Source organism: Phalacrocorax carbo, chromosome 3 (assembly GCF_963921805.1).
Source record: "Phalacrocorax carbo chromosome 3, bPhaCar2.1, whole genome shotgun sequence".
NCBI lineage: Eukaryota > Metazoa > Chordata > Aves > Suliformes > Phalacrocoracidae > Phalacrocorax > Phalacrocorax carbo.
The window spans coordinates 52,083,010-52,102,479 of NC_087515.1; the positions used below are offsets into that span (position 1 = coordinate 52,083,010).

At 37.6% G+C, this 19,470-nt stretch overlaps 1 protein-coding gene across 2 annotated transcripts in view; it reads left to right on the forward strand.

Moving 5' to 3' along the window:
* The window catches only part of PDE10A (phosphodiesterase 10A), a 199,098-nt gene that overhangs the window by 139,603 nt on the left and 40,025 nt on the right, over nucleotides 1–19,470 (forward strand). For both annotated transcript variants that reach the window (XM_064446931.1, XM_064446930.1), the window contains 5 exons: nucleotides 8,726–8,866; nucleotides 11,245–11,400; nucleotides 14,208–14,258; nucleotides 16,145–16,203; nucleotides 19,371–19,422. In XM_064446931.1, coding sequence (XP_064303001.1) covers nucleotides 8,726–8,866; nucleotides 11,245–11,400; nucleotides 14,208–14,258; nucleotides 16,145–16,203; nucleotides 19,371–19,422 — 459 coding nt within the window. The remainder of the gene's footprint in view (nucleotides 1–8,725; nucleotides 8,867–11,244; nucleotides 11,401–14,207; nucleotides 14,259–16,144; nucleotides 16,204–19,370; nucleotides 19,423–19,470) is intronic.

The following is a 19,470-nucleotide window of genomic DNA, read 5'->3' on the forward strand; positions in this document are numbered from 1 at the left end:
GAAAATGGTCTGAAGAAACTGGACAATGATTCCGTGAGGACAAGTGGTGGGCTCTTCATAGATTACCTCTCTCTGGGTAGGGCAGTTGATGACTTTGAGAAAGATTCTGGGGTTTGCAGTGAATTTGAAGGTAAACATGAGTCAGCAATATCATTGCTGTAGCAAAAAAAAAAAGGCACTGTTAGAATGTAGCAGAAGCAGAAATCTATTCTTCGTGTAAGGTAATTTCCCCATTCCTCTGTCCACTGCTAAGGTGTCAGGTGGAATAATATGTCTGGTTTAAGCACTGCACTTTTAAGAAAAAATTGGAGGAGTTGAAGTGGGTTCAGGAGAGATCAGGGAGAATGATCAGGAAACAAAGGAACTGGTATTGCTTGGTCTAAAGAAAAGAAAGTTGAGGGGTGAAGATATGCCTGGATAAGGCAGAAAGAAAGGGAATCATCCCTTTTTCATACCTCCAGTGTGTAGGGCAAGAAGTAGTAGACTTGGATTGGCATTAGGAAAGCTTCACCAGTTGTGGCTGTAATGAAGCTCTACAGTACGTTACTTGTGAAAGCTGGGCGAACATCATCCCCAGAGGTGAGAACTGTCTGGAGAACCATTTTTCAGAAAAATGCTTAGCTGACGATGCCTTAAAACAGAAGGGATGGCAGAGAGGTTTGTTAACTTGGTTTTCTGTGTCAATGAACTGATATGACTCTTGTGGCGTTTTTCAGTTGCGTAAATCAACTGGGAAGTTTCCAGGAATTAAGTGCAGTTAGGAACTGATACCATTCAAAAGGATGAAAACATTAAAAAAAAAACCCAAACCATAACTACTAGTTGTTTTACAGCATGTAAGTGCATTGTCTTCATTTCACAAGTATCCAACATTTGTACCTACCATGTAGTTTAAAAATGCAAATCTCCTGTCAAGTACACTGCCAGTTATCAAGAAGAAATAAGAAGTTTTTATAAACAGTGGAGGTAGTTGCTGTTTTCTTTTTCCTATTTTTATCCCTGTGTGCTTCATGTAGTATGATTGTTGCACTTGCATTTAAACCCAGGACATAAGTGCCTACAGCTCTTTCAAATTTTACCATGGTAGTATTGGGCTACTACTTCGACTTAGCCAGTTTACAAATCCAGGGTTTTTCCCTATGGATAATTTCCAAATTAGTTCTGTTTGTTTGGTTTTCTTGGTCATCTTTGGTTACTGTAATGAGTTTTATTCCTGAAAAAAACCCCTGGCCTTAGGGCACAGCCTTTATACTTATCTGCAAATAATTTTATCGTTAGGCTCTGTGGTCTTACATGTAGGTTGTTGCATCCTTTACCAGGAGTAAACATTTATTGCTGTTACTTGAACAGAAAAGGATGTGAGCAGTAAAAACCATTAAGCTCACTTAATATCAACTTACTTAATTCCTATTTCTCTTTAATGTTGGGGTTTCCGCCCCCCCCCCAATCATCAAGTTGTATAGCAATGCTTTAGTGTCAAGGCTTTCATTTAGTGTCAGTTGAATATTAAATGTTTTCCATTAAGCATTTTTATGGTCAGTTTTATCAGCAAAATTCACTGTGGAAGAAACTAGATCAGGATCCAGACATCCTTACCACCAAAACAGTTTCTTAATGGAATGCTTGTCATGTGTGTACTTCAACCCTCATTCTAATCATTCAACCTGATTTTTATCCAGACCTCTTTTCTGCAAAGAAATTTTAGAAAAATCAGTTAATGATTGTTATTTGCTTAGTTATAAGGAATATTGTGAAGGAAAAAAAAAAAAAAGAAGAAACAACTGAGCAGTTTGTGAAATGGTGAGCAATAAATGTTTACAGTTCAAATCCAACCCTGGCAAACTTTATATAGTTAGTTGAATGATTTCTAGCCTTTGTGGGTTGGGATTTAGTGTTGTACGAATTCCCATGGGCTACACACCAACAGCCACTAGAAAGATAGCATCAATTACACTTGCGGTTGACCTCTTTATCAGAAGATCCAAAGACTGAAAGCACCTGAAAACTGTAGGTACTTGCTTATCACTGTAAGAATATCTGAGAGGAGGTGCTGATGGCATTGTGTTACAAGACTTGAGCTGCTACTCCTCATCTTTTCTTTTAACGGGATTTTAATCTGCTTCCTCTTTCAAGCATTAGATTTTCACTAGAAAAACCAACCATGGGGCCAAGTTACAACAGCATGACAGGATGAACATCAGTAGTTCTTCACATGCATGCTTTTAGCTCTTACAAACAAGGAGTAATGAGGGTTTTTTAAGCCACAGTAAAAGAGGTTCAAGATAAATTACTTCATAATTTCAACAGACTCTGCATGGCACCAAGAAGAGAGCACCAAAAGCCATGGTATTATGGCTTATTGGAAACATACTGATTTTGTTATGTATCTGAAAGCCAAGTTTACCATGTTTAGCTGTGAATTAAGAGTGCTTTCGTGTTGATATCCCTCAAGAACTGATTACCGTGTACATCATTCTGCATTCCTGTAGACTGGAAGGCTTGTTAATATATTAGCATTTTAAAAAGACAATAGCAATTACCATATGTTGCCTATACCTAAAGTAACTATGAAATATGAAAGGGTGAATTTTGTTATTGGTAATAGGGTAGTTGAGTTTGATGTAGGTAAGGAGATTCTGTGTGTGTCTGGAAGGGAGGGGAAACGAATAAAAATAGGGAACTGCAGGATCCCATGGGCTGCTGGGTGCCAGAATGCGTGAACCTGGAAGCTTCCAAAGGATTCGCTCTCCAAGCCGGTGTTTGCTCTTTTGGTAGTTTATCAAACCCAGAGTGACTTTCCCATCTTGGTTGCCTTCTCCCTCATTGACAGTAGAGATATTTAACGCTCTGTCTACACTAGATATCTTTTACTACTTAACTTTTGCCAGGAGAGACAGTGACATTGCAGTGTCAGTAAAGAGCTATTCATGTTTATGTGTTTCTGATACTGACTTACATTCTCACTGCAAGTGGTTATAGCAGCAAAAGATACTGTGAGCAGTGCACAGGCATCCTGCTGTCTCCTTAACCTTGTCCTTTTACCTATAGAGTTATCTGCAGAGTATTTGGGAAATTATGGGACTTTATATTCTCATATTTCCTTTCTTATTGACTATATATTAAGTTGTGGCTGAAAATCCACTGGTTCCTTATTTTGATTACTAATCACTGTTCAGTGTCATTACCAGAAATGCAAAACGTTAGTCTGCTTTTGAAGTAAAACATTCAAACCCACTAAAGAAATGCAAGTAATTTGAAAGGGCCAAATCTATCCATTTCTTCATTTACTTGTGAAGCTGTATACGATGTATCTGATGTCTGCATGGGAACATTTTTAATTACCCTTTGAGCTGCTGAAGGATGATTTGAATGTGCATTTGCAAATTAAAAGAATGCTGAGTGATTCATTGTTAGAAGAGAGTAGGTGAGCTCCAAATTTTATTATTACTACAGTACATTTTATTTTGTAAGTATTTACTTAAGCAAAAGGAAAAACAGGAAATGTGAGCTGGATAGATGATGTGAAACACCTGGTGCTTTTGGACAGTGGTAATTAAAGAGATTCCCTTAAAGTTGTGGCTGTGGGATGCCTCAGAGATTATTTCAGTCACATGCTGCAGTAGAGCAGAGCACAGCTTTTTTGTTCTTACTGTGTTTTGTTTGGCTGACCTTGCCATTGGCGGCTTCTAGGATTCAAAAGCTTTCTTAACAAAATGCCAGCAAAACTCGAGAAATTTCCACATCCTTAATTGGCAACAAATGTTTAAAGTCATTCAGATTTAAATTGATCATATATGGAATATATCAACAGTCATGAAGCTTTATTAGGTGTATGTATAAAGTCAGTGTGGAATGGTAGAAGCTTATGGACTAACTGCAGCTTATATGTGGCTATGAGAAAATTTGCCTTTCTGTTTAATAGTGCTGCATTATCAGGATAAGATTATCTATTGTTCCGTGGCCTTGGAGATCAAGGGTGGTTGGTAGGATGTCTAGGTGGAGGTCTGCCCTTGCACAGTCATACCTTTCTACCTGTACAGTCAGGAGGAATAGTGGCAAATTTGGAACCTGCTGGGTAGTTTGGAGAGTTTTTTTGATCACTGACCCCTTAGCAGTGGGGTTTGCAGTTTCCTGTAAGAAGCAGAATGGAATTGCTTCTGCAAAACTCTAGCACTGGAAATAAAATTATATCGACAAGCTTTTTCCAATATAGGGCTACCTACCCACAGCAGTATTTCAGAGCAGCGGAGGTGTTTACCAGCCAAACCGATACTTAGACAAGGACACATGAAAGACTGCTAGCAAAAGCAACTGTTGCTAGGAACCCTTCCTGGTGTCAACACAGTTTTTTAGGCATTGAAGGTCCAGTGAAGGCCTTCTCTGGAGAAAAATATATATGTGTGGAAAAAGAGAGTTCTTTGTTTTCTGGTGAAAGTGGCCACTTGGTTATGTCCTTTATCTTTGTATATTGTTTTGAGAAGATGTTTCTGAGAAGAGGAGGGTGTGTGTGTTGTTTCATATTTAGTTATGGGCATGACTCAGGAGGCCAGTGTGGAAAACCGCATTTTACACACGTAATTTAAATAGCACAGTGACTTAGCTAAGCGTTGCACATGCTATCTTGGCATAAAGAACTGAATATGTCTTAAGAAAAAGTAAGAAGAATGGTGTGATAAAAGTGTTAAACTTTGGAGAGATCAACTTTGGTCTACAGTGTCCTGTTCATTTAATTTGACTCATTCCACTACTTGGACTACGTATTTCAGACTTCAAACATTGTGTTTCATCTCCTACATTTTGCAATACTCTGCAATATGAATCACCTTTTCAGTATTGAACAGAATATAGTGTTACTGTTCCTACTATAAAAGTACTTTTTAAATAGTAAATCTTTTTCCTAAAGCATATAGTGTAGCAGGTCAAATATTTGTGAAGATATGTATTTCAGTATTTCTATGCCCTTTATATCCTAAACCTTTTATTAGCTTCTTTGATTAAAAAAAACAAAGTATCAGAACACTGATTTAAATGAATTGTGAACTGTAATTTCTTCAGTTTTATTAGAATAATGCACTTTTATCAGACCATGGGGTGCTTTTCTTGGATCTGTTATGTAAAATGTTCTTTTTCATTCTATTTTAGTGCATGTAAAAACATAAAACCGAAGCTTACGAAGGCAAGTAACTGTGAAACTAAGTTTTCATTTAGGAATTACACGTATCTTTATTTTATTAAATTATAAGAAATTAAGAATAAATGGTGCTTTTTATTCTGGTAAATTGAGCAGGCTTGTTCTGGCAGATTTAATATACTGATTTAATGGGTTTTGTTGTTTGGGTTTTGTTTGTGCTGCTTTTTTTTGTAGCACATGCTCATAATTTGTATGGAAAATAAACATTCTGACTTGTCCAGTGTCTTTCACTGCTAAAAACCACTCTTTAAAGAAGCTGTGAGTGTAAATGGGTTTGAAGAATAAAGTTGAGGTTTGGGATTAGAATAAACAGAAAAAATCAAGATCTCCTGCACTTGTACCATAATGCAAGACATCAGAGTGGTGTAAGTACCATGCATGTTCAGTAGAGCTGCTCCATGGAAGAAGTATCTTTCCTTCCAGCTGCAGGAGACATATGAAATAAATATGCTGAAATGACTTGTCAGTGCTAAAATACTATGTGGCAGCTCTATCTTCTCTTTTAAGGTAGTTTAATTCACACTTATATCACAATATTGGCAAATGAATAACTGGATAGAAAACTCTCTTCCTTGTCTTGCTGAACTTTTTGAGACTACCTGACTTTCTGCTTAAGAGCAAGACAAATACTCAGTTACTGGTTTTGTCAGACTTTTGAGTGTTTTTTATCTTTTGAACTCACTAACTCCTGATTCTTCTTGGGTACACTTCATTCTTGTTTTGGCTATGAATTCTGTACTTTTCTTTGATCATTTGTTTTCCCCTCAGCGTAAAGTCCAACTTTCTCCTTCCAAAAAGCTGTTAGTCCATTATAGCTAAGATACCTTCATTGCTGCAGGAGTACCTATATATAGTGCATTATATTGCATCTCCTTAGTTTCTGAACATTTCAGTGTGTTCTTCTCGGAGTTTTTAAGCATGTTTTATAATGTACCTTGCATGTTTGTAGAATAAAGAAATGACAATTACAAGAGGATGCACCTCGTATCATCACTTCATTTTCTACAGCTGACAGTAGATGCTGAATTTTCACTTGCAAATTGTACATTTAATATTCTGTACAAGAAAATAGCCCCTGTTTAGTAATTTACCCAGTCTCACAGATCCCAGATTGGTAACTATCCATCTCTGAAATCTGTCTCCTTCCTTTCACACCTGAGTTTTCTTTGTCTTATGGTGCATTTGGCTCACTCTAGCTCTAGCTCTAAGCCATAGTGCAAGACATTCTGTAGGCTATGTGGTGAGCTGTGAAGTTCATACCCAAATAATTGGTAATTGGAGCCTCAGCTAAAATAACTGTATTAATACAAAATTTTTATCGTAATTTCCATCTATAAAAAGAAGATAGTGTCACCATCCAAATTACAGGGAAGTTGTAATAAGGTATAGTTAGAGATTGTGAGGTACTCAGGTGCTATAGTGATACTGACCTCACAGGTCTAGGAGAGCAAAATAAGAAAAATGCTATTGGTTTCATAGTGTCTAGATTTCACTTAATTTCTTTAATGAATCAGGCCCATAGATGTCTTAGATTCTCTGTTGGTTTTTTTTTCTGCATATATATTTTTTTATGCATATAATAGCATGATATTTAAATCATAACAACTCCAGCGTGAAGGTCCATGCTTACTACTGAGCCTAAGCTGAAATCTTATTTGAGCAAATTAGAAGTTCTTTGTTTAGTCTTTCAAGGCAATGCTGCATTCTGAGCTACCCATGCATCTGCTTTTGCCTACTGTTACAGAAACCTTTGTGAATGATAAACGTAGGAGACAGATTAGATGTAATTAATATTAATTATCGTAACCGTTGATGCTGTAGAATCTTGGATGATTGACCCTTGTAGCAGCACTAATGAAAACAAAGTCTGATAGTAAAAATAATCAGTACAAAAGAGTGGCAAAACATGCAGCCATTCTTACAAAGAGTGTTAGTAATACATTGTGTGGTGGCACTATCATCTATCTGTGGTATTATATACGTAAATGTAAAAAAAAAATTTAAAAATTCTATTCTGCTAGCAAGGATCTTTGCTTAAAGTGTTTCATCTTAGTTCATATGCTTTAAGTTCATAATTTAAAATCATATAGCTATTTAGTAGTAGAGTTATGTACTGCAGGAGCGCTCTAGATATACTCCTGGTCTAACAAATTTATCACTGAAACAATTTGGACTGTTAGTTATAGTAAATTAGAAAACACAACTTGCCAGTACAAGGCGGGTCTCTGAGGTGATGCGTTAGTTGTGTCAATATTAAGAATGTATAAGGAGGGATCGCTCAAGAGGTTAGGACACTTAAGATGAAGCCTTTGAAACATAGATTTGATCCCTGCCATTCTAACACTTTGTGTAAATTTTGCCATGTAATTTATTCTTCATGTGCCTAAATTCCCTTTGTGTTTAAAGGGTAATAGATCGGCTGTGCTGAATAGCGTGTGACAGTGATAAATGCTTTAAAGTTTTGAGGCTGTCTGGGATTCCGTGGTGTTAGGAGACACTTAAACTGATAGATGTAATGAGATGAAGGTAGAAAAGTTAAACAGAAGATGAAACTTTTTGCTTGTAAAATAGCTGTTCCTGCTGATTGCATTAGGGTTTTGGTTTGGGGTTTTTTTTGTGATTTTGTGACTTCAAAATCAGTTGTCACTAAGAGACTGCTACTTTGCAGGTTATCTGAGGGGAAAAATAAAGGAAAGTTTTAAAGAGACTATGAGAGGGACATTGTTTTCCAGCACTCTACTGTTCCATCAAGTTTATTTTAATCCAAAAATGAAAGAAATTTTAGATTTGAAGAGTGTTTGGTGTACAGAAGGGTTTGCAGGTTTGAGCTTTATATGTGTGTTTAATTTTCTTTTTGTAAAAAAATATTTACAATCCCATTCATTCTGGTGGTGTTCACTTGTTTAATATTGTGTTGTAGAATATTTATCAGATATTTCTGGATGAGTTTCGTGGTGTGACTGTTGTCATACCTGACTTCATCAAATGAGGCAGTTTTAGGGGGGCAGCAAGTAAGATAGATGTTTCTTCTAGTAGAGGGAATGAATGAAGTCACTTGGATTTCAGGAAATACAGTGTTAGGATAATTTTGAAATTACCTTTACTTGGGATGAGATAAATGAGAAATTAAAAGATTATGTCTACTTTTTGAGTAATTTTTATTGAAATAAATGAGTGAGGGTGTCCTAGAAAAAAAAAATCTTTCTCTTACAAGGTAATATTTTCCTCTGTGAATCTTTATGGAGTGTTCAAGGCAAATGCAATCCAACCCTGACATAAGTGATGACTGACTTCGGCAGAAGAGTTATCCACTGTCTGAATGGGACTTTGGAGTGGGATTTCCTAATATTTCAAAACAGTTAAGAAGGGCTTATCCAACTACTTACCATTGCCAAAGGCTGTGTTTCTCTACATTATCTACTTTATTCAATCCTTTACAGTACATGGGTAGCAGAGTAACTCTGTAAAAGTAACCATGCTTTCTAATTGCGTTTTTTTTTCTCTCTCTCTTTTTTTTTTTTTCCTTCTAACTAGAGTCTGTGTGTATTTACACCACCAGGAGCTAAAGAAGGACAACCACGGCTCATTCCTGCAGGGCCCATTGCACATGGAACTACAGTATCTGCTTATGTAGCCAGATCCAGAAAAACGTTGTTAGTAGAAGATATTCTGGGGGTAAAAAGCTTTCTCTTCTTAATGAGATAATTACAGGACGTTCTTAGAATGAATATTTTGATGCTGAAATGTTTATTGAGCTGAATGTATAATCACAGAATTTACATCTGTCTTGCTACCAAGAAAATAAATTTGAGTTTGGATTAGCTTGATGGAATAATTTCAGAATATCTCTTTTATTTTTGAGTTTAAAGATTCTTTTTTTGTCTTTCAACATTTTTTTTTGGTTGTCAGGTAAGGGAACTAATGGTACCATAGTCACTTGGAGAGGAAAAAAACTCTCAGTCAAAAATCCTGTCCTCCTGGTCTTGAAATACTTAGTGTGCTAATCTCAAACAAGAAGACTTCCATATAGTCAAGGTTAGATTTAATCATAATGCAGGGCTCACACTGACAAGAACGTCAATCAGAATTCTTGTTGTTAGACCGGATTTTGATCTCTGCTTGCACTAATGTAAGGCTAGAACACTTGTAATATCAGTAGACCTACATGAAAGGCACACTAATGTAACTGGTGTCAAAATTCAGGCCTGTGTCCATAAAAGGATTCAGAAAATCCTAAGGTGATATTCTGATAATTCGTGGCACTCTGTATGTCTGCCCTTTCTGATCTTTTAAAAAAATTCATCCTCTCAATTGCATCTATGCAATTCTATGAAACTGGTATTTAAACTACTTTATGAGAACACTTCACGATCAGCTGGTTATGAGAACACCAAGGAGGTTTAAGTTCTGTTCTCTCTTCAGTGTTTTTTATCCTTTTGAGTTCTGTCCAGAATAACAATCTTTGGATACTGTGGCCAAAATTGGACATTGCTATCTCTATATTTTAAAATATTTGTTAAAAATATATTACATTTATTGGGCAAACCTGGGTTATAAACAAAATACCAAATGCCTAATGTGAGTACACTTCAACGGTATTTTGTGAGAACCACAAATAATAAAAGGCAGAAGCCACTTTCACTGTAGTAACAGTCAGTGCTTTCTATGCACCCTGGACTGTAAAGATTTTATATGTTATTAAGTTTTTTTCAGTCACATATAGGGCTTAAATTGTTACTAGTAATTTCCAATTAATATCGTGATATCCTTGTATACAAGGGTTGCATGTTTTGATTTTGCATTTGTAATAAAGTCAGGGTGGAGTGGGGAGGAGCTTTGAACTTTTTTGTTGGTTTACAGGATTAGTGGATTATTGACTGAACAGGGAGATTAATTTTGGTGACACCGTTTGTCTTCATGTGATCTTAGAAGCTTCTCAACAGTGAGAAGCACTTGCAGATAGACTTGCCAGCCCTTTTTTTGGAGGGGAAGACAGTATTATAAAGTGAAAGCAGGAGGCTCATGTTGCAAAGTGCTTCCCACTCTCTTTTGTCTGTCATTTGTTCCTAGCCTTCAGATTGATTGTCATCTTAGTAATTAAGGTAGAGATTACTTGCTGTTTTCTTTGAGAAAGGAGAGATTTTGATCAGCCTTGAAGGAATGTCTGTCTTGCCAAGGCACAGCCTGCAGGGAACATTTGGTATGAATACAGTACTGAAGGATTGATGTGCAACGAAGTGAGTCTAGCTCACATCAGCTGGTTACTGCCTTACTATCTGTGACATCCAGGTGGTTTCGCAAGTCTCTGTGAGTTTTCCTATATGGTGAAGTGAAGCTATAAAGCCTTGGACATTCCCTATGTAGATTAGAAGTTATTAATTTGGGCTTTCTATAGCAGCTGGTAGAAGTATTTTAACATTTGTTCCTGTAACTTCTGTATCATTTTTTTCAGGATGCATAAGTAAGGGAAGGAGAAAGTTTCTTACTCTAATGCATAATTTTTGGGAACACATTTTTGTCCTTAGGAGTTGGTTGAGGATTGTAACTGTTTAACCTAAAGCCTTAGCCTCAGATTTCTATTTTTCTTCTCTTACAAACACTGCTGTCTGCTTGGTAACACTCAAATCTGAGCAGTCCGCTTCATGATTACAAATTCTTTGAGGATTTTTTGGTGGGGGAAAGTAGTGGTGGGGTGGTGTTATTTGTTTGGGTGTTTACTTAATCTGGACTGGCATAAGCAACGAATTGCTGGTTTTGCTGCCGGTGAGATTAGAGAAAATATATTATAAAAACAAATCCAAAGCTGCAGCTCATTCTGACTTTATATCAACAAGGTTATTTGTATGTGTATATTAATGCCAAGACTTTTTTATTGCAATTTTTTAGTAGATATTTTAATACTGTGTGTAAATTATGCTGAGATATGAGTTTTAGTGAATTTTATCATTTTTCTGCAGATTTAATCAGCCAGGAGAGGGAGGAAAATGTCAGTATATCTTTCATGTTAATGTTATGATATTTACGTTTTATCAGATTATGTTTACATTTTCTAGGATGAGCGATTTCCCAAAGGTACTGGACTGGAATCAGGGACTCGTATCCAATCTGTTCTGTGTTTGCCAATTGTCACTGCAATTGGTGATCTGATTGGTATCCTGGAGCTTTACCGTCACTGGGGCAAAGAAGCCTTCCACCTTAGTCACCAGGAGGTGAGCTCATGCCCAGCCTTGCTCCACTTCCCCACAATGGTCAGCACTTCAGCCTCACCCAACTTTCTTCTCTCACTCTTCTCATGTGTCTTCTGCATTTGTCATACTTGATTTTTGTTCTCATCGAATGTTCATTATTGAAAAAAAAATAGGTACTGATTTGTATTTTCAGTCACAGGAGGTAAAATATACAAGTACAGGGACACATCAAGAATTTTACCTTGTGTTCTTTTGTGGAAAAACAGGTTCAAGATTTAAAGATTTCTTTATTGATTATAAACTTAATACAGAGCTGTTAGAGAAGTTAATGCAGAGCAGGTGAATGAAACATAAGTATAAATCAAATGTCAAAAAATGAAATAACTTAATGTAAAAAAGGACACTGCTGAGTTATCCTGCACCTCAATTTTAACTTTACTGGAAAGCTTTATGTTACAGTATGGAAAGTTTGGGGTTTTTTTTCTTATTTGTTAACTTTTTGGTGTGGCTTCTCAAGTGAATAAGCCTTATGGTAAAACATAATGTTGCAGTGTTGTAGCAACACTATAGCAAGTCTCAATGCTACATCTCACAGGAGGGGAAAGTGATTTTATTTCAAAACAAAAGTGAAGCAAAAGAGATTTAATGTATTTGCATTCACAGACTTACCTCCACACATTCTCAGGCACCAAGACGTGTGTGTCCAGGTGGTATTTCCAAGAGTTGCACACAGAGGTGCACATATTGAGGTAGTCTCTCCAGGATGCCTTGCAATGGGAGGACAGGGATTGCCGGCTGTTGAGTCCTTATGTCTCCTGGTTTCTTCCTAGGTTGATGACCATGTTCTGGTTTTGAGTCAGCCTTTTTTTTAGCATTTAGTAGCTGACATCTTTTGTCTCTCTAGCCTGTCCCATCTCTGTGAGTCGTCAAGATTTGCTGACTGTCCTTTGCCTTCTGACCTAGATGTCCTTAGAAACTCTGTGTAGATGTGCTGGTACCTGGATGACCTGCTAATCTGGGTGCTGTTCATAAACCTCTCTTCTGCCTTTTTTTTTTTTTCCCTTATGATGCTTCCCCATCAGATATTCCCATTCATAACTAACTTCCCCTTTCCATGACTGTTCTCTGCACTGCATGGCTTACTTTATATGAGGCCTGTGTAGCTACATTGTCCATACATGTCCATTTGTCAATCCAAAATTACGAGTTGTTAGTCAAGTACAAATAAGTAAAAATGGAGCAGAAGTCTCAAAGGCTAATGCTGTATTAAAGGTGTTAGAAGTGCATCTTAGCTGTCATGTCTGGGTGAAGATCCTTGTTATGTCCCATCTACACATTAAGGTGGCTCTTTCATTAAGACGAATGTACCATTCATTTCTCTCTGTACCCTTCCCCATGGAAGGGAACCTTAACACAGAGGTTAGGACAAAATGGGGTAAGTTCTATCCTGGTCTGTTGAGTGGTACGAGATGCACCATGGAGCAGTTCAGCTGTACTGAACAGGAATTATTCCTGTGAAAGGAGCAGAAAATGTGCAGAGAAGAGATATGAAAACTAGCCCTCCCAAGAAAGGAAAAACCAGTAATATTTCTCAATTGTGTATTCTGTTTATCAGTAACCTAAGTAGCCTCGCATACATGTGATGCTCATACATGTATATTAGTTGGGCAGTCAGTGTCACATCTGGTATTTTTTCACCAGTAAGTAGGGGTCATGGCAGGGTGCTGGATTAGTATGGTGGTACCAATGTCCCTGCTTACAGAACAAAGACCAATCGTTGATACAAAACCAGGCTTCATTAATTCTGCTGCTTACACACAATGTATTTATTTTTTTAAATTATCCTATTGCATTAATCAGTCTACAATTCAGATAGGTCTCAGACATGCATTATTCTGTGCAAATACGAATCTTTTATGTTATATGAAATACCTTCTGTAATTGAAGTTCATGAATGTTCTACTTGGAAAAGACTGGCTGCTAAATAAAAGTATTTTATTAGTAAATTAAAAGTATTTTAAGGTCACTTTCTGAGTGTTCTAAAGCATTCTTTTCATTTTCAGGTTTCAGAAAGCCTTTGGATACAATTAGCAGTTTTTATAAAGTGTGTACAATGTGTTCTGTTTAAAAAAATAAAATTTAAAGAAGTACCTTAGGAGGGTATGCAGCAGCAGACCTCTTGTACTTCTGTCCTCCGTGTTCCTATAAAGCTCCTGTGTTTCAAGGACAGGAGATTATACGTGGTAGCACATCTTAGTTAACTGCAGTTTTCATGACATTTGTTTGAAATGTTGCCTGGAAACTGTCATACTTAAAACACTAGTCTTGAGCTGAGGGATCAGGTCTGGTTCTTCTGCCACCAAAATGGTAGCGAAAGAAACAGTGCCGATTTGCAGCTGGGAGTAGCTGTGGCTGAGGAGATACAGCCCCAGAAAGTTGTTTTGGGATATTTTCTTTCTATGGCAGACACTTTTCAACAGTGTACATAATGTAATTTTTAAAGCCCTTGGCTTATGGGATGTTTGTTTTGATGTTGTATTTCTGAACTGATGGGTTCCCAATACTGCTTCTGGAGAGTATTGGTAAGCATTCTTTTGATAGAAAAAATGAGGATTGTTCTCTTGTGACTGAATGTACCTTACTAAAATTGAAACTCATGCTGGTATACCGAGACTTTCACAACATAACTGTCTTCCCACAAATTGTTACTGCCTGCCTGTCTAAAACAGCTCAGTCAATTTACGTAGTAACTTGGTAGAGAAAATGAGCACGTAACTCATGCGGTTTTCAAGGTTTCTTCAGAGTTAGTTTCTTCTCTTTTGTTTCAGGTTGCAACAGCAAATCTTGCATGGGCTTCAGTAGCAATACATCAAGTACAAGTAAGTGTGGGTAGTTTTTCATTTTTATATTGTGTAACTGATCTGCCAGAACTTGGTTAGTAGGAACGTGGATTATGATCAAATTTAAGTGGTGGACACTACTAAAGCATTGGTTCAAGCCCCTTCCCTGAACCTGGGAAAAATATGCTAACATTTTTGGTGTTCATTTTTGCTGGTTTTTCTCACTTGCAACCATGGATCAAATAACTTAACAAACAGTATTTTTTCTGAAGGGAAAAGAAACTTTAACAAAGTAGATAAATAATCATTAAAGCAGAATTATAACAACCTTGCTTTTTTTTTTCCCCTTGAAAAGGCAACTGCTAGGCCAGCTGGTTGCTTTCCTCCTGCTGTGGTATTCAGCTTGAGATTATTAGGTGTTGCTGGCTAAGCCTACTTTAAGCCATCCTTGCTAGCTGCTTCATGGACCTGTACCTACTCCCACTAAGGATGGTTCATGCTGTCCTTAGTCAGGTGCCTAATGAAGCTCCACACGGTGCAGGCTGCTCTAGCAAACCCCAGCAGCTTTGCTAATAGGTTTTGTTACTTCAGCTAATAGAATATGGTGACACTGAAACTAAACATATTCCATCAACTCACAGAAGATGCTGAAATAGGTTCTTCTGTCAACTCACAGGAGGAAGTTCATGACATTTGGGTTTTTTTCAAGGTGTCTTTCATACACTTGGAAGAAGACTTGCACAAAGCTTCCTGCTTTTCTTTTCTAGACTAGTATTTGCCACCTTGGTGCTGGAAGTCATGACTTTGTTTGGGGTGGTCATTCACCCTGGCACATTTAGGCAGAGTTAGCTGGCATAGACTATTGTACGCCAGTAGAATTGCAATTGCATGCAGTTGTATCTTCACCTTGTAACAGGACTCCTCTTCAATTGGGAAGTCTTTCACAATTAACAAAACAAACTATGGAAAGTTTAGTTTTCATTTCTCTTCCTTCTGCTAAGCAGAAGGCTTGCCCTTCCCAAGTTTTTGCATGAGAAGAATGCAAGGGTTTTGAACTGGTGTTGGGCGGTACCTACCAGACTCACAGCTGGGCTCTAGGGAGGTATGTATATCCAGAAGTTGTACCTAGTCACCTAATTATATGCTAATGTAAGGCTTGTGGATGTAGTTTGTCATATTTTACATATTTATTTATATCTGCATTTCACAGATGAAAGATATTACTCATTCTGAGTGGTATTTTATTGTGTAAAAGGTACAGACAGTAGAGGCTTCTTTTCTTTTTTTGATCTCGGTGCTTGCTCTAGTAACATACAGGTGTACAGTTGCATTTTAGATGCAGTTAGGTGAAGTAAAAATACAGTTTAAAGCTTTGCTTTATCTGCTTCTAAAATAGTATGCATACTATTTTTTGTGTTCATATTCATGCTGGTTTCTCCCAAAGTTGAGGATGTATCATCTGCTACTTAGCTTACTTAAACTTGCTTGATGCCAGTCCTCAGTTGTGTCTACGTGCTACTTTGCAACCTGGAAAAAAGTGGTAAAAATATGGTAAGAAAGAAAGCAAACAGAATATTCAACGTTCTCAGAAGAGCTGAGGGTCTGGATAGGCGGTGTTGATTCCATCACCACATTCAGTGGCAGCCTATGAGGCAGCACGAACAAGTGTAACCACCAGCATCTTTCAGAGAGTCTTAAGAAAGATGTTGCTTGCATTTGACAGTTTTAACTCAGCAACTAAATAGCTAAGATTGAAGCCCAGCACACAAAACCAGCTTTTAATTTTATACAGTGCTGTAACATATGTATATACTAGTAGTGGAAATTTTTTTCATACATATTAAATGAGAAGACTGCATGAATTCAGTTTCCCTCTGACTTTAGTGTTCTTCTGGAGCAAATGATAACATGATTTGTGCTTCCAGGTGTGCCGGGGCCTTGCCAAGCAGACTGAACTGAATGACTTCTTGCTTGATGTATCAAAGTAAGTGTGATTTGCACTGTAATCTCATCAATTTATTTTGATGAGCTTTTCTAACATGGCTTTTCCAATCTACCTATGTTTTACACTGTAGCTCACAAGCAGGTGTGTGAAGGCACGCCTTGGAGGGTGGGCAAACTGCAGCACAGGAACAATGTCAGCAAATGATATGGGTGGCAGTGGTGGATACCTGTTAAACTTTTTTTTTTGTGGTGGTGCAGGTGAAAATGTAACATCCAATTATAGCTTACAGAATTTGTTTACTCTTGTGGTCTTTTGCATTGTTTTTTTTGCCTTTTTTCCCCTCTTCTGTCAGAGTTAAACATGGCCCTCTTTTGAGAAGTTCCAAATAGGCCTGCTGTCTCCTTTCATGTCCAATTTTAGAAGGTTTGAAAGGCCTTTATGAAAAACTACTTAGCTTGCTTCCGCTTCCCTCCCTCTTTATTTGACATGCGGGTATACAGACACACACATGCTTAAGTATACGCACCTCAGGGATATATACTTGAAGAATCAGTGCTGCCACACAATTGTTCTTCCCCTGCATTTTCTGTAGACTTTGTTTTCATTTTCAAAGACTGTAACTGCATGTAGTATGTTTTCTTTTAATTTCATGTCACAATAAACACAAGATCAAATTGAAAACACAGTAAGAGTATGAAAGCTTGGGCTTAGAATTGCCAAGTTGGTTTAGTGTCTTTGGTGATTTGTTCTTCCTTCATCCCTTTTTCATTGTTGCTGCTATTAGCATCTTTATATAGCAGAGATAGTCAATAAATTAAACCACAAACCAGAGTTGTACTTTTGGTAAATCGCAGTCTGGGGTGCTTAACAGTGTTTTATCAGACTAATTGGTTGAAGGATTTCTAAGTGCATCACAAAGGACTGATGACACTGTGGAAAATGAGATGTGTTGGATTTTTGCTGTTACAAACACTTCTGTATGTCTTGATGAACAATTCTCAAACTGGTGAGATTAGAGGACATCCAAGATTCCTCTGCCGTTGCTCAGGAATGCAAGCAGCTGAGTTGATCCGGCTGGAATGGGGAGTGATACACTGCAGGGATGAGTCTATCCCTTGCAAGGAGGGCAAACTGGTTGTATCCAGATGTTTTTCCTAGCTTTTTCCCTCAGGGATGACCGTCTTTTGAATTTCAGCTTAGGTTCAGAGTGTGTCTCCTAAAGGGCACTCTCATCATTCCCTTGCCAGAGCTACCCACTTCCTGCAGTGTTTTGCACCATTATGTTCCTTTCCAGAGTGCTTTTATGTTGCCAACATCTGTACTGAGCTAGTACAGATTTACCAGAGAACTCTGGATTAATCTACCCAAATTTATGGGCTGGCAATTTACTCTAGGTACATAGTACTGAGATTGTTTTAAAGAACTTTGTAATTATTCTAAATTTTTAAGATAAAAATTACAACAAACACTGGAAATATTTAATATGTATTTATAAGAATATACAAACAGAATCACAGGTTGGAAGGGACCTCAGGGATCATCTAGTCCAACCTTTCCAGGAAGACCACAGTCTAGACAAGATGGCCCAGCACCCTGTCCAGACGACTCTTGAAAGTGTCCAACGTGGCCGAGTCAACCACTTCCCTGGGGAGATTATTCCAATGGGTGACTGTCCTCACTGTGAAAAATTTCCCTCTGGCGTCCAATCGGAATCTCCCCAAGAGCAACTTGTGTCCATTCCCCCTTGTCCTCTCCATGTGACTCCATGTAAAAAGGGAGTCTCCATCTTCTTTGTAGCTACCCCTTAAGTACTGGTACATGGGGATGAGATCCCCTCTGAGCCTCCTTTTCTCAAGGCTGAGCAAACCCAGTTGTCCCAGCCTGTCTTCATACGGCAGGCTTCCCAGTCCTCTGATCATCTTGGTGGCCCTTCTCTGGACCCCTTCCAGCCTGTCCAAGACCCCTTCTAGCCTGTCAAAAAAAAACCCCTCTCATACAGCATTATCAATTGCTAGAATTGTTTAGTTTTAACAAAAAAGAAACCCTATGTTTTGAGCCACAAAATTGCGATATCATTTAGTAACAACGTAATGAACTTAATGTAGGTAAAGACTTGCACTAGCAAGAAAATAATTAGTTTCCTCTTAGAAATGGTCTGTACCTTTTATTTTATGGAAAGAGTTTCCTATTCAGTGAGGAAATTGTTTGCACGCAATGTTACTGGGACATGTTGTGTATCATTTTAGAAAGGGCATAGTATGCAGTGCTCTACCTCTTCATGTCCCTGACAATGTAAGACTAGTGTATTATGTATCTTTCCTTTCCACTAGACCCAAACAGAACTGAGCTGTATATATGTTCAAGGCCATGGGACAATGTCTTTCTGTCTGCTGGGAACATTGTAATCCAAGGGTTATTAAGACTTGGCATGTGGACGATTTAGGCTTCTTTTACTAATAAGTTTGACCTTTATCTTTCAATGTTCTTGACTGTCCTTGGACAGTTACCACTTTGCTGTGAAACTGAGATACCCTTTTTTTTTTTAAGTCACTAGATCAGTCATTTTCTGCAACATCAACATGCTACACCTGGGTTGATAGAGAAGGCTCCTTAAGAGTTTTACAAATTGTTGCCTTTTAAATAGTTTTAAGGGTTGGATAATATGATATGGATTTAGCTACATTACATAGTTTTTGTTAGTTCTCAGTACATAGTCCTCTATGCGTAAACCTAGTGAGATATTTTGAAATCACGTAGATAATAACATACATCATCAATGGAAGAAATTTTTTTAACCTTTTGGATTGCTTTCCTTTTCCTTTTTACTTTTTCTTTTAAAATTTTCAGTGTGTAAAGGGTGCCAAAGCTTTTTGATACATTCTTGGTGTTGCTCAGCAGGGGCCTATTCAATCCATGATAAGCAATGTTTGGCAGTCTTTTCCTTTTCTACAGAGAAAACTCTACATATTATAGAGAATATTCTACAATCCTGTCACTGTAGAATAATGGCTTAAAGGAACAGAGCTAAGACCATTTCTCAATTCCCTTGTGCTAAAGCAAGCCAGACAGTGATTTTCAAGGTGCAGAGGTCTGTCCTCACCTATTCAGGATCCATTGTTAAGTGGTTGTGAAACCAGGGCCCATGACAGCCATTTGAGGAGTGTTTGACTACATGCCAATATTTACTGACTTCTCTTTCTCTGCAGAACATATTTTGATAATATAGTTGCAATAGATTCTCTACTTGAACATATAATGGTAAGTTGTCTTTTTCACTTCTAAGTTTATTAGTCTTAGTTATTAAAG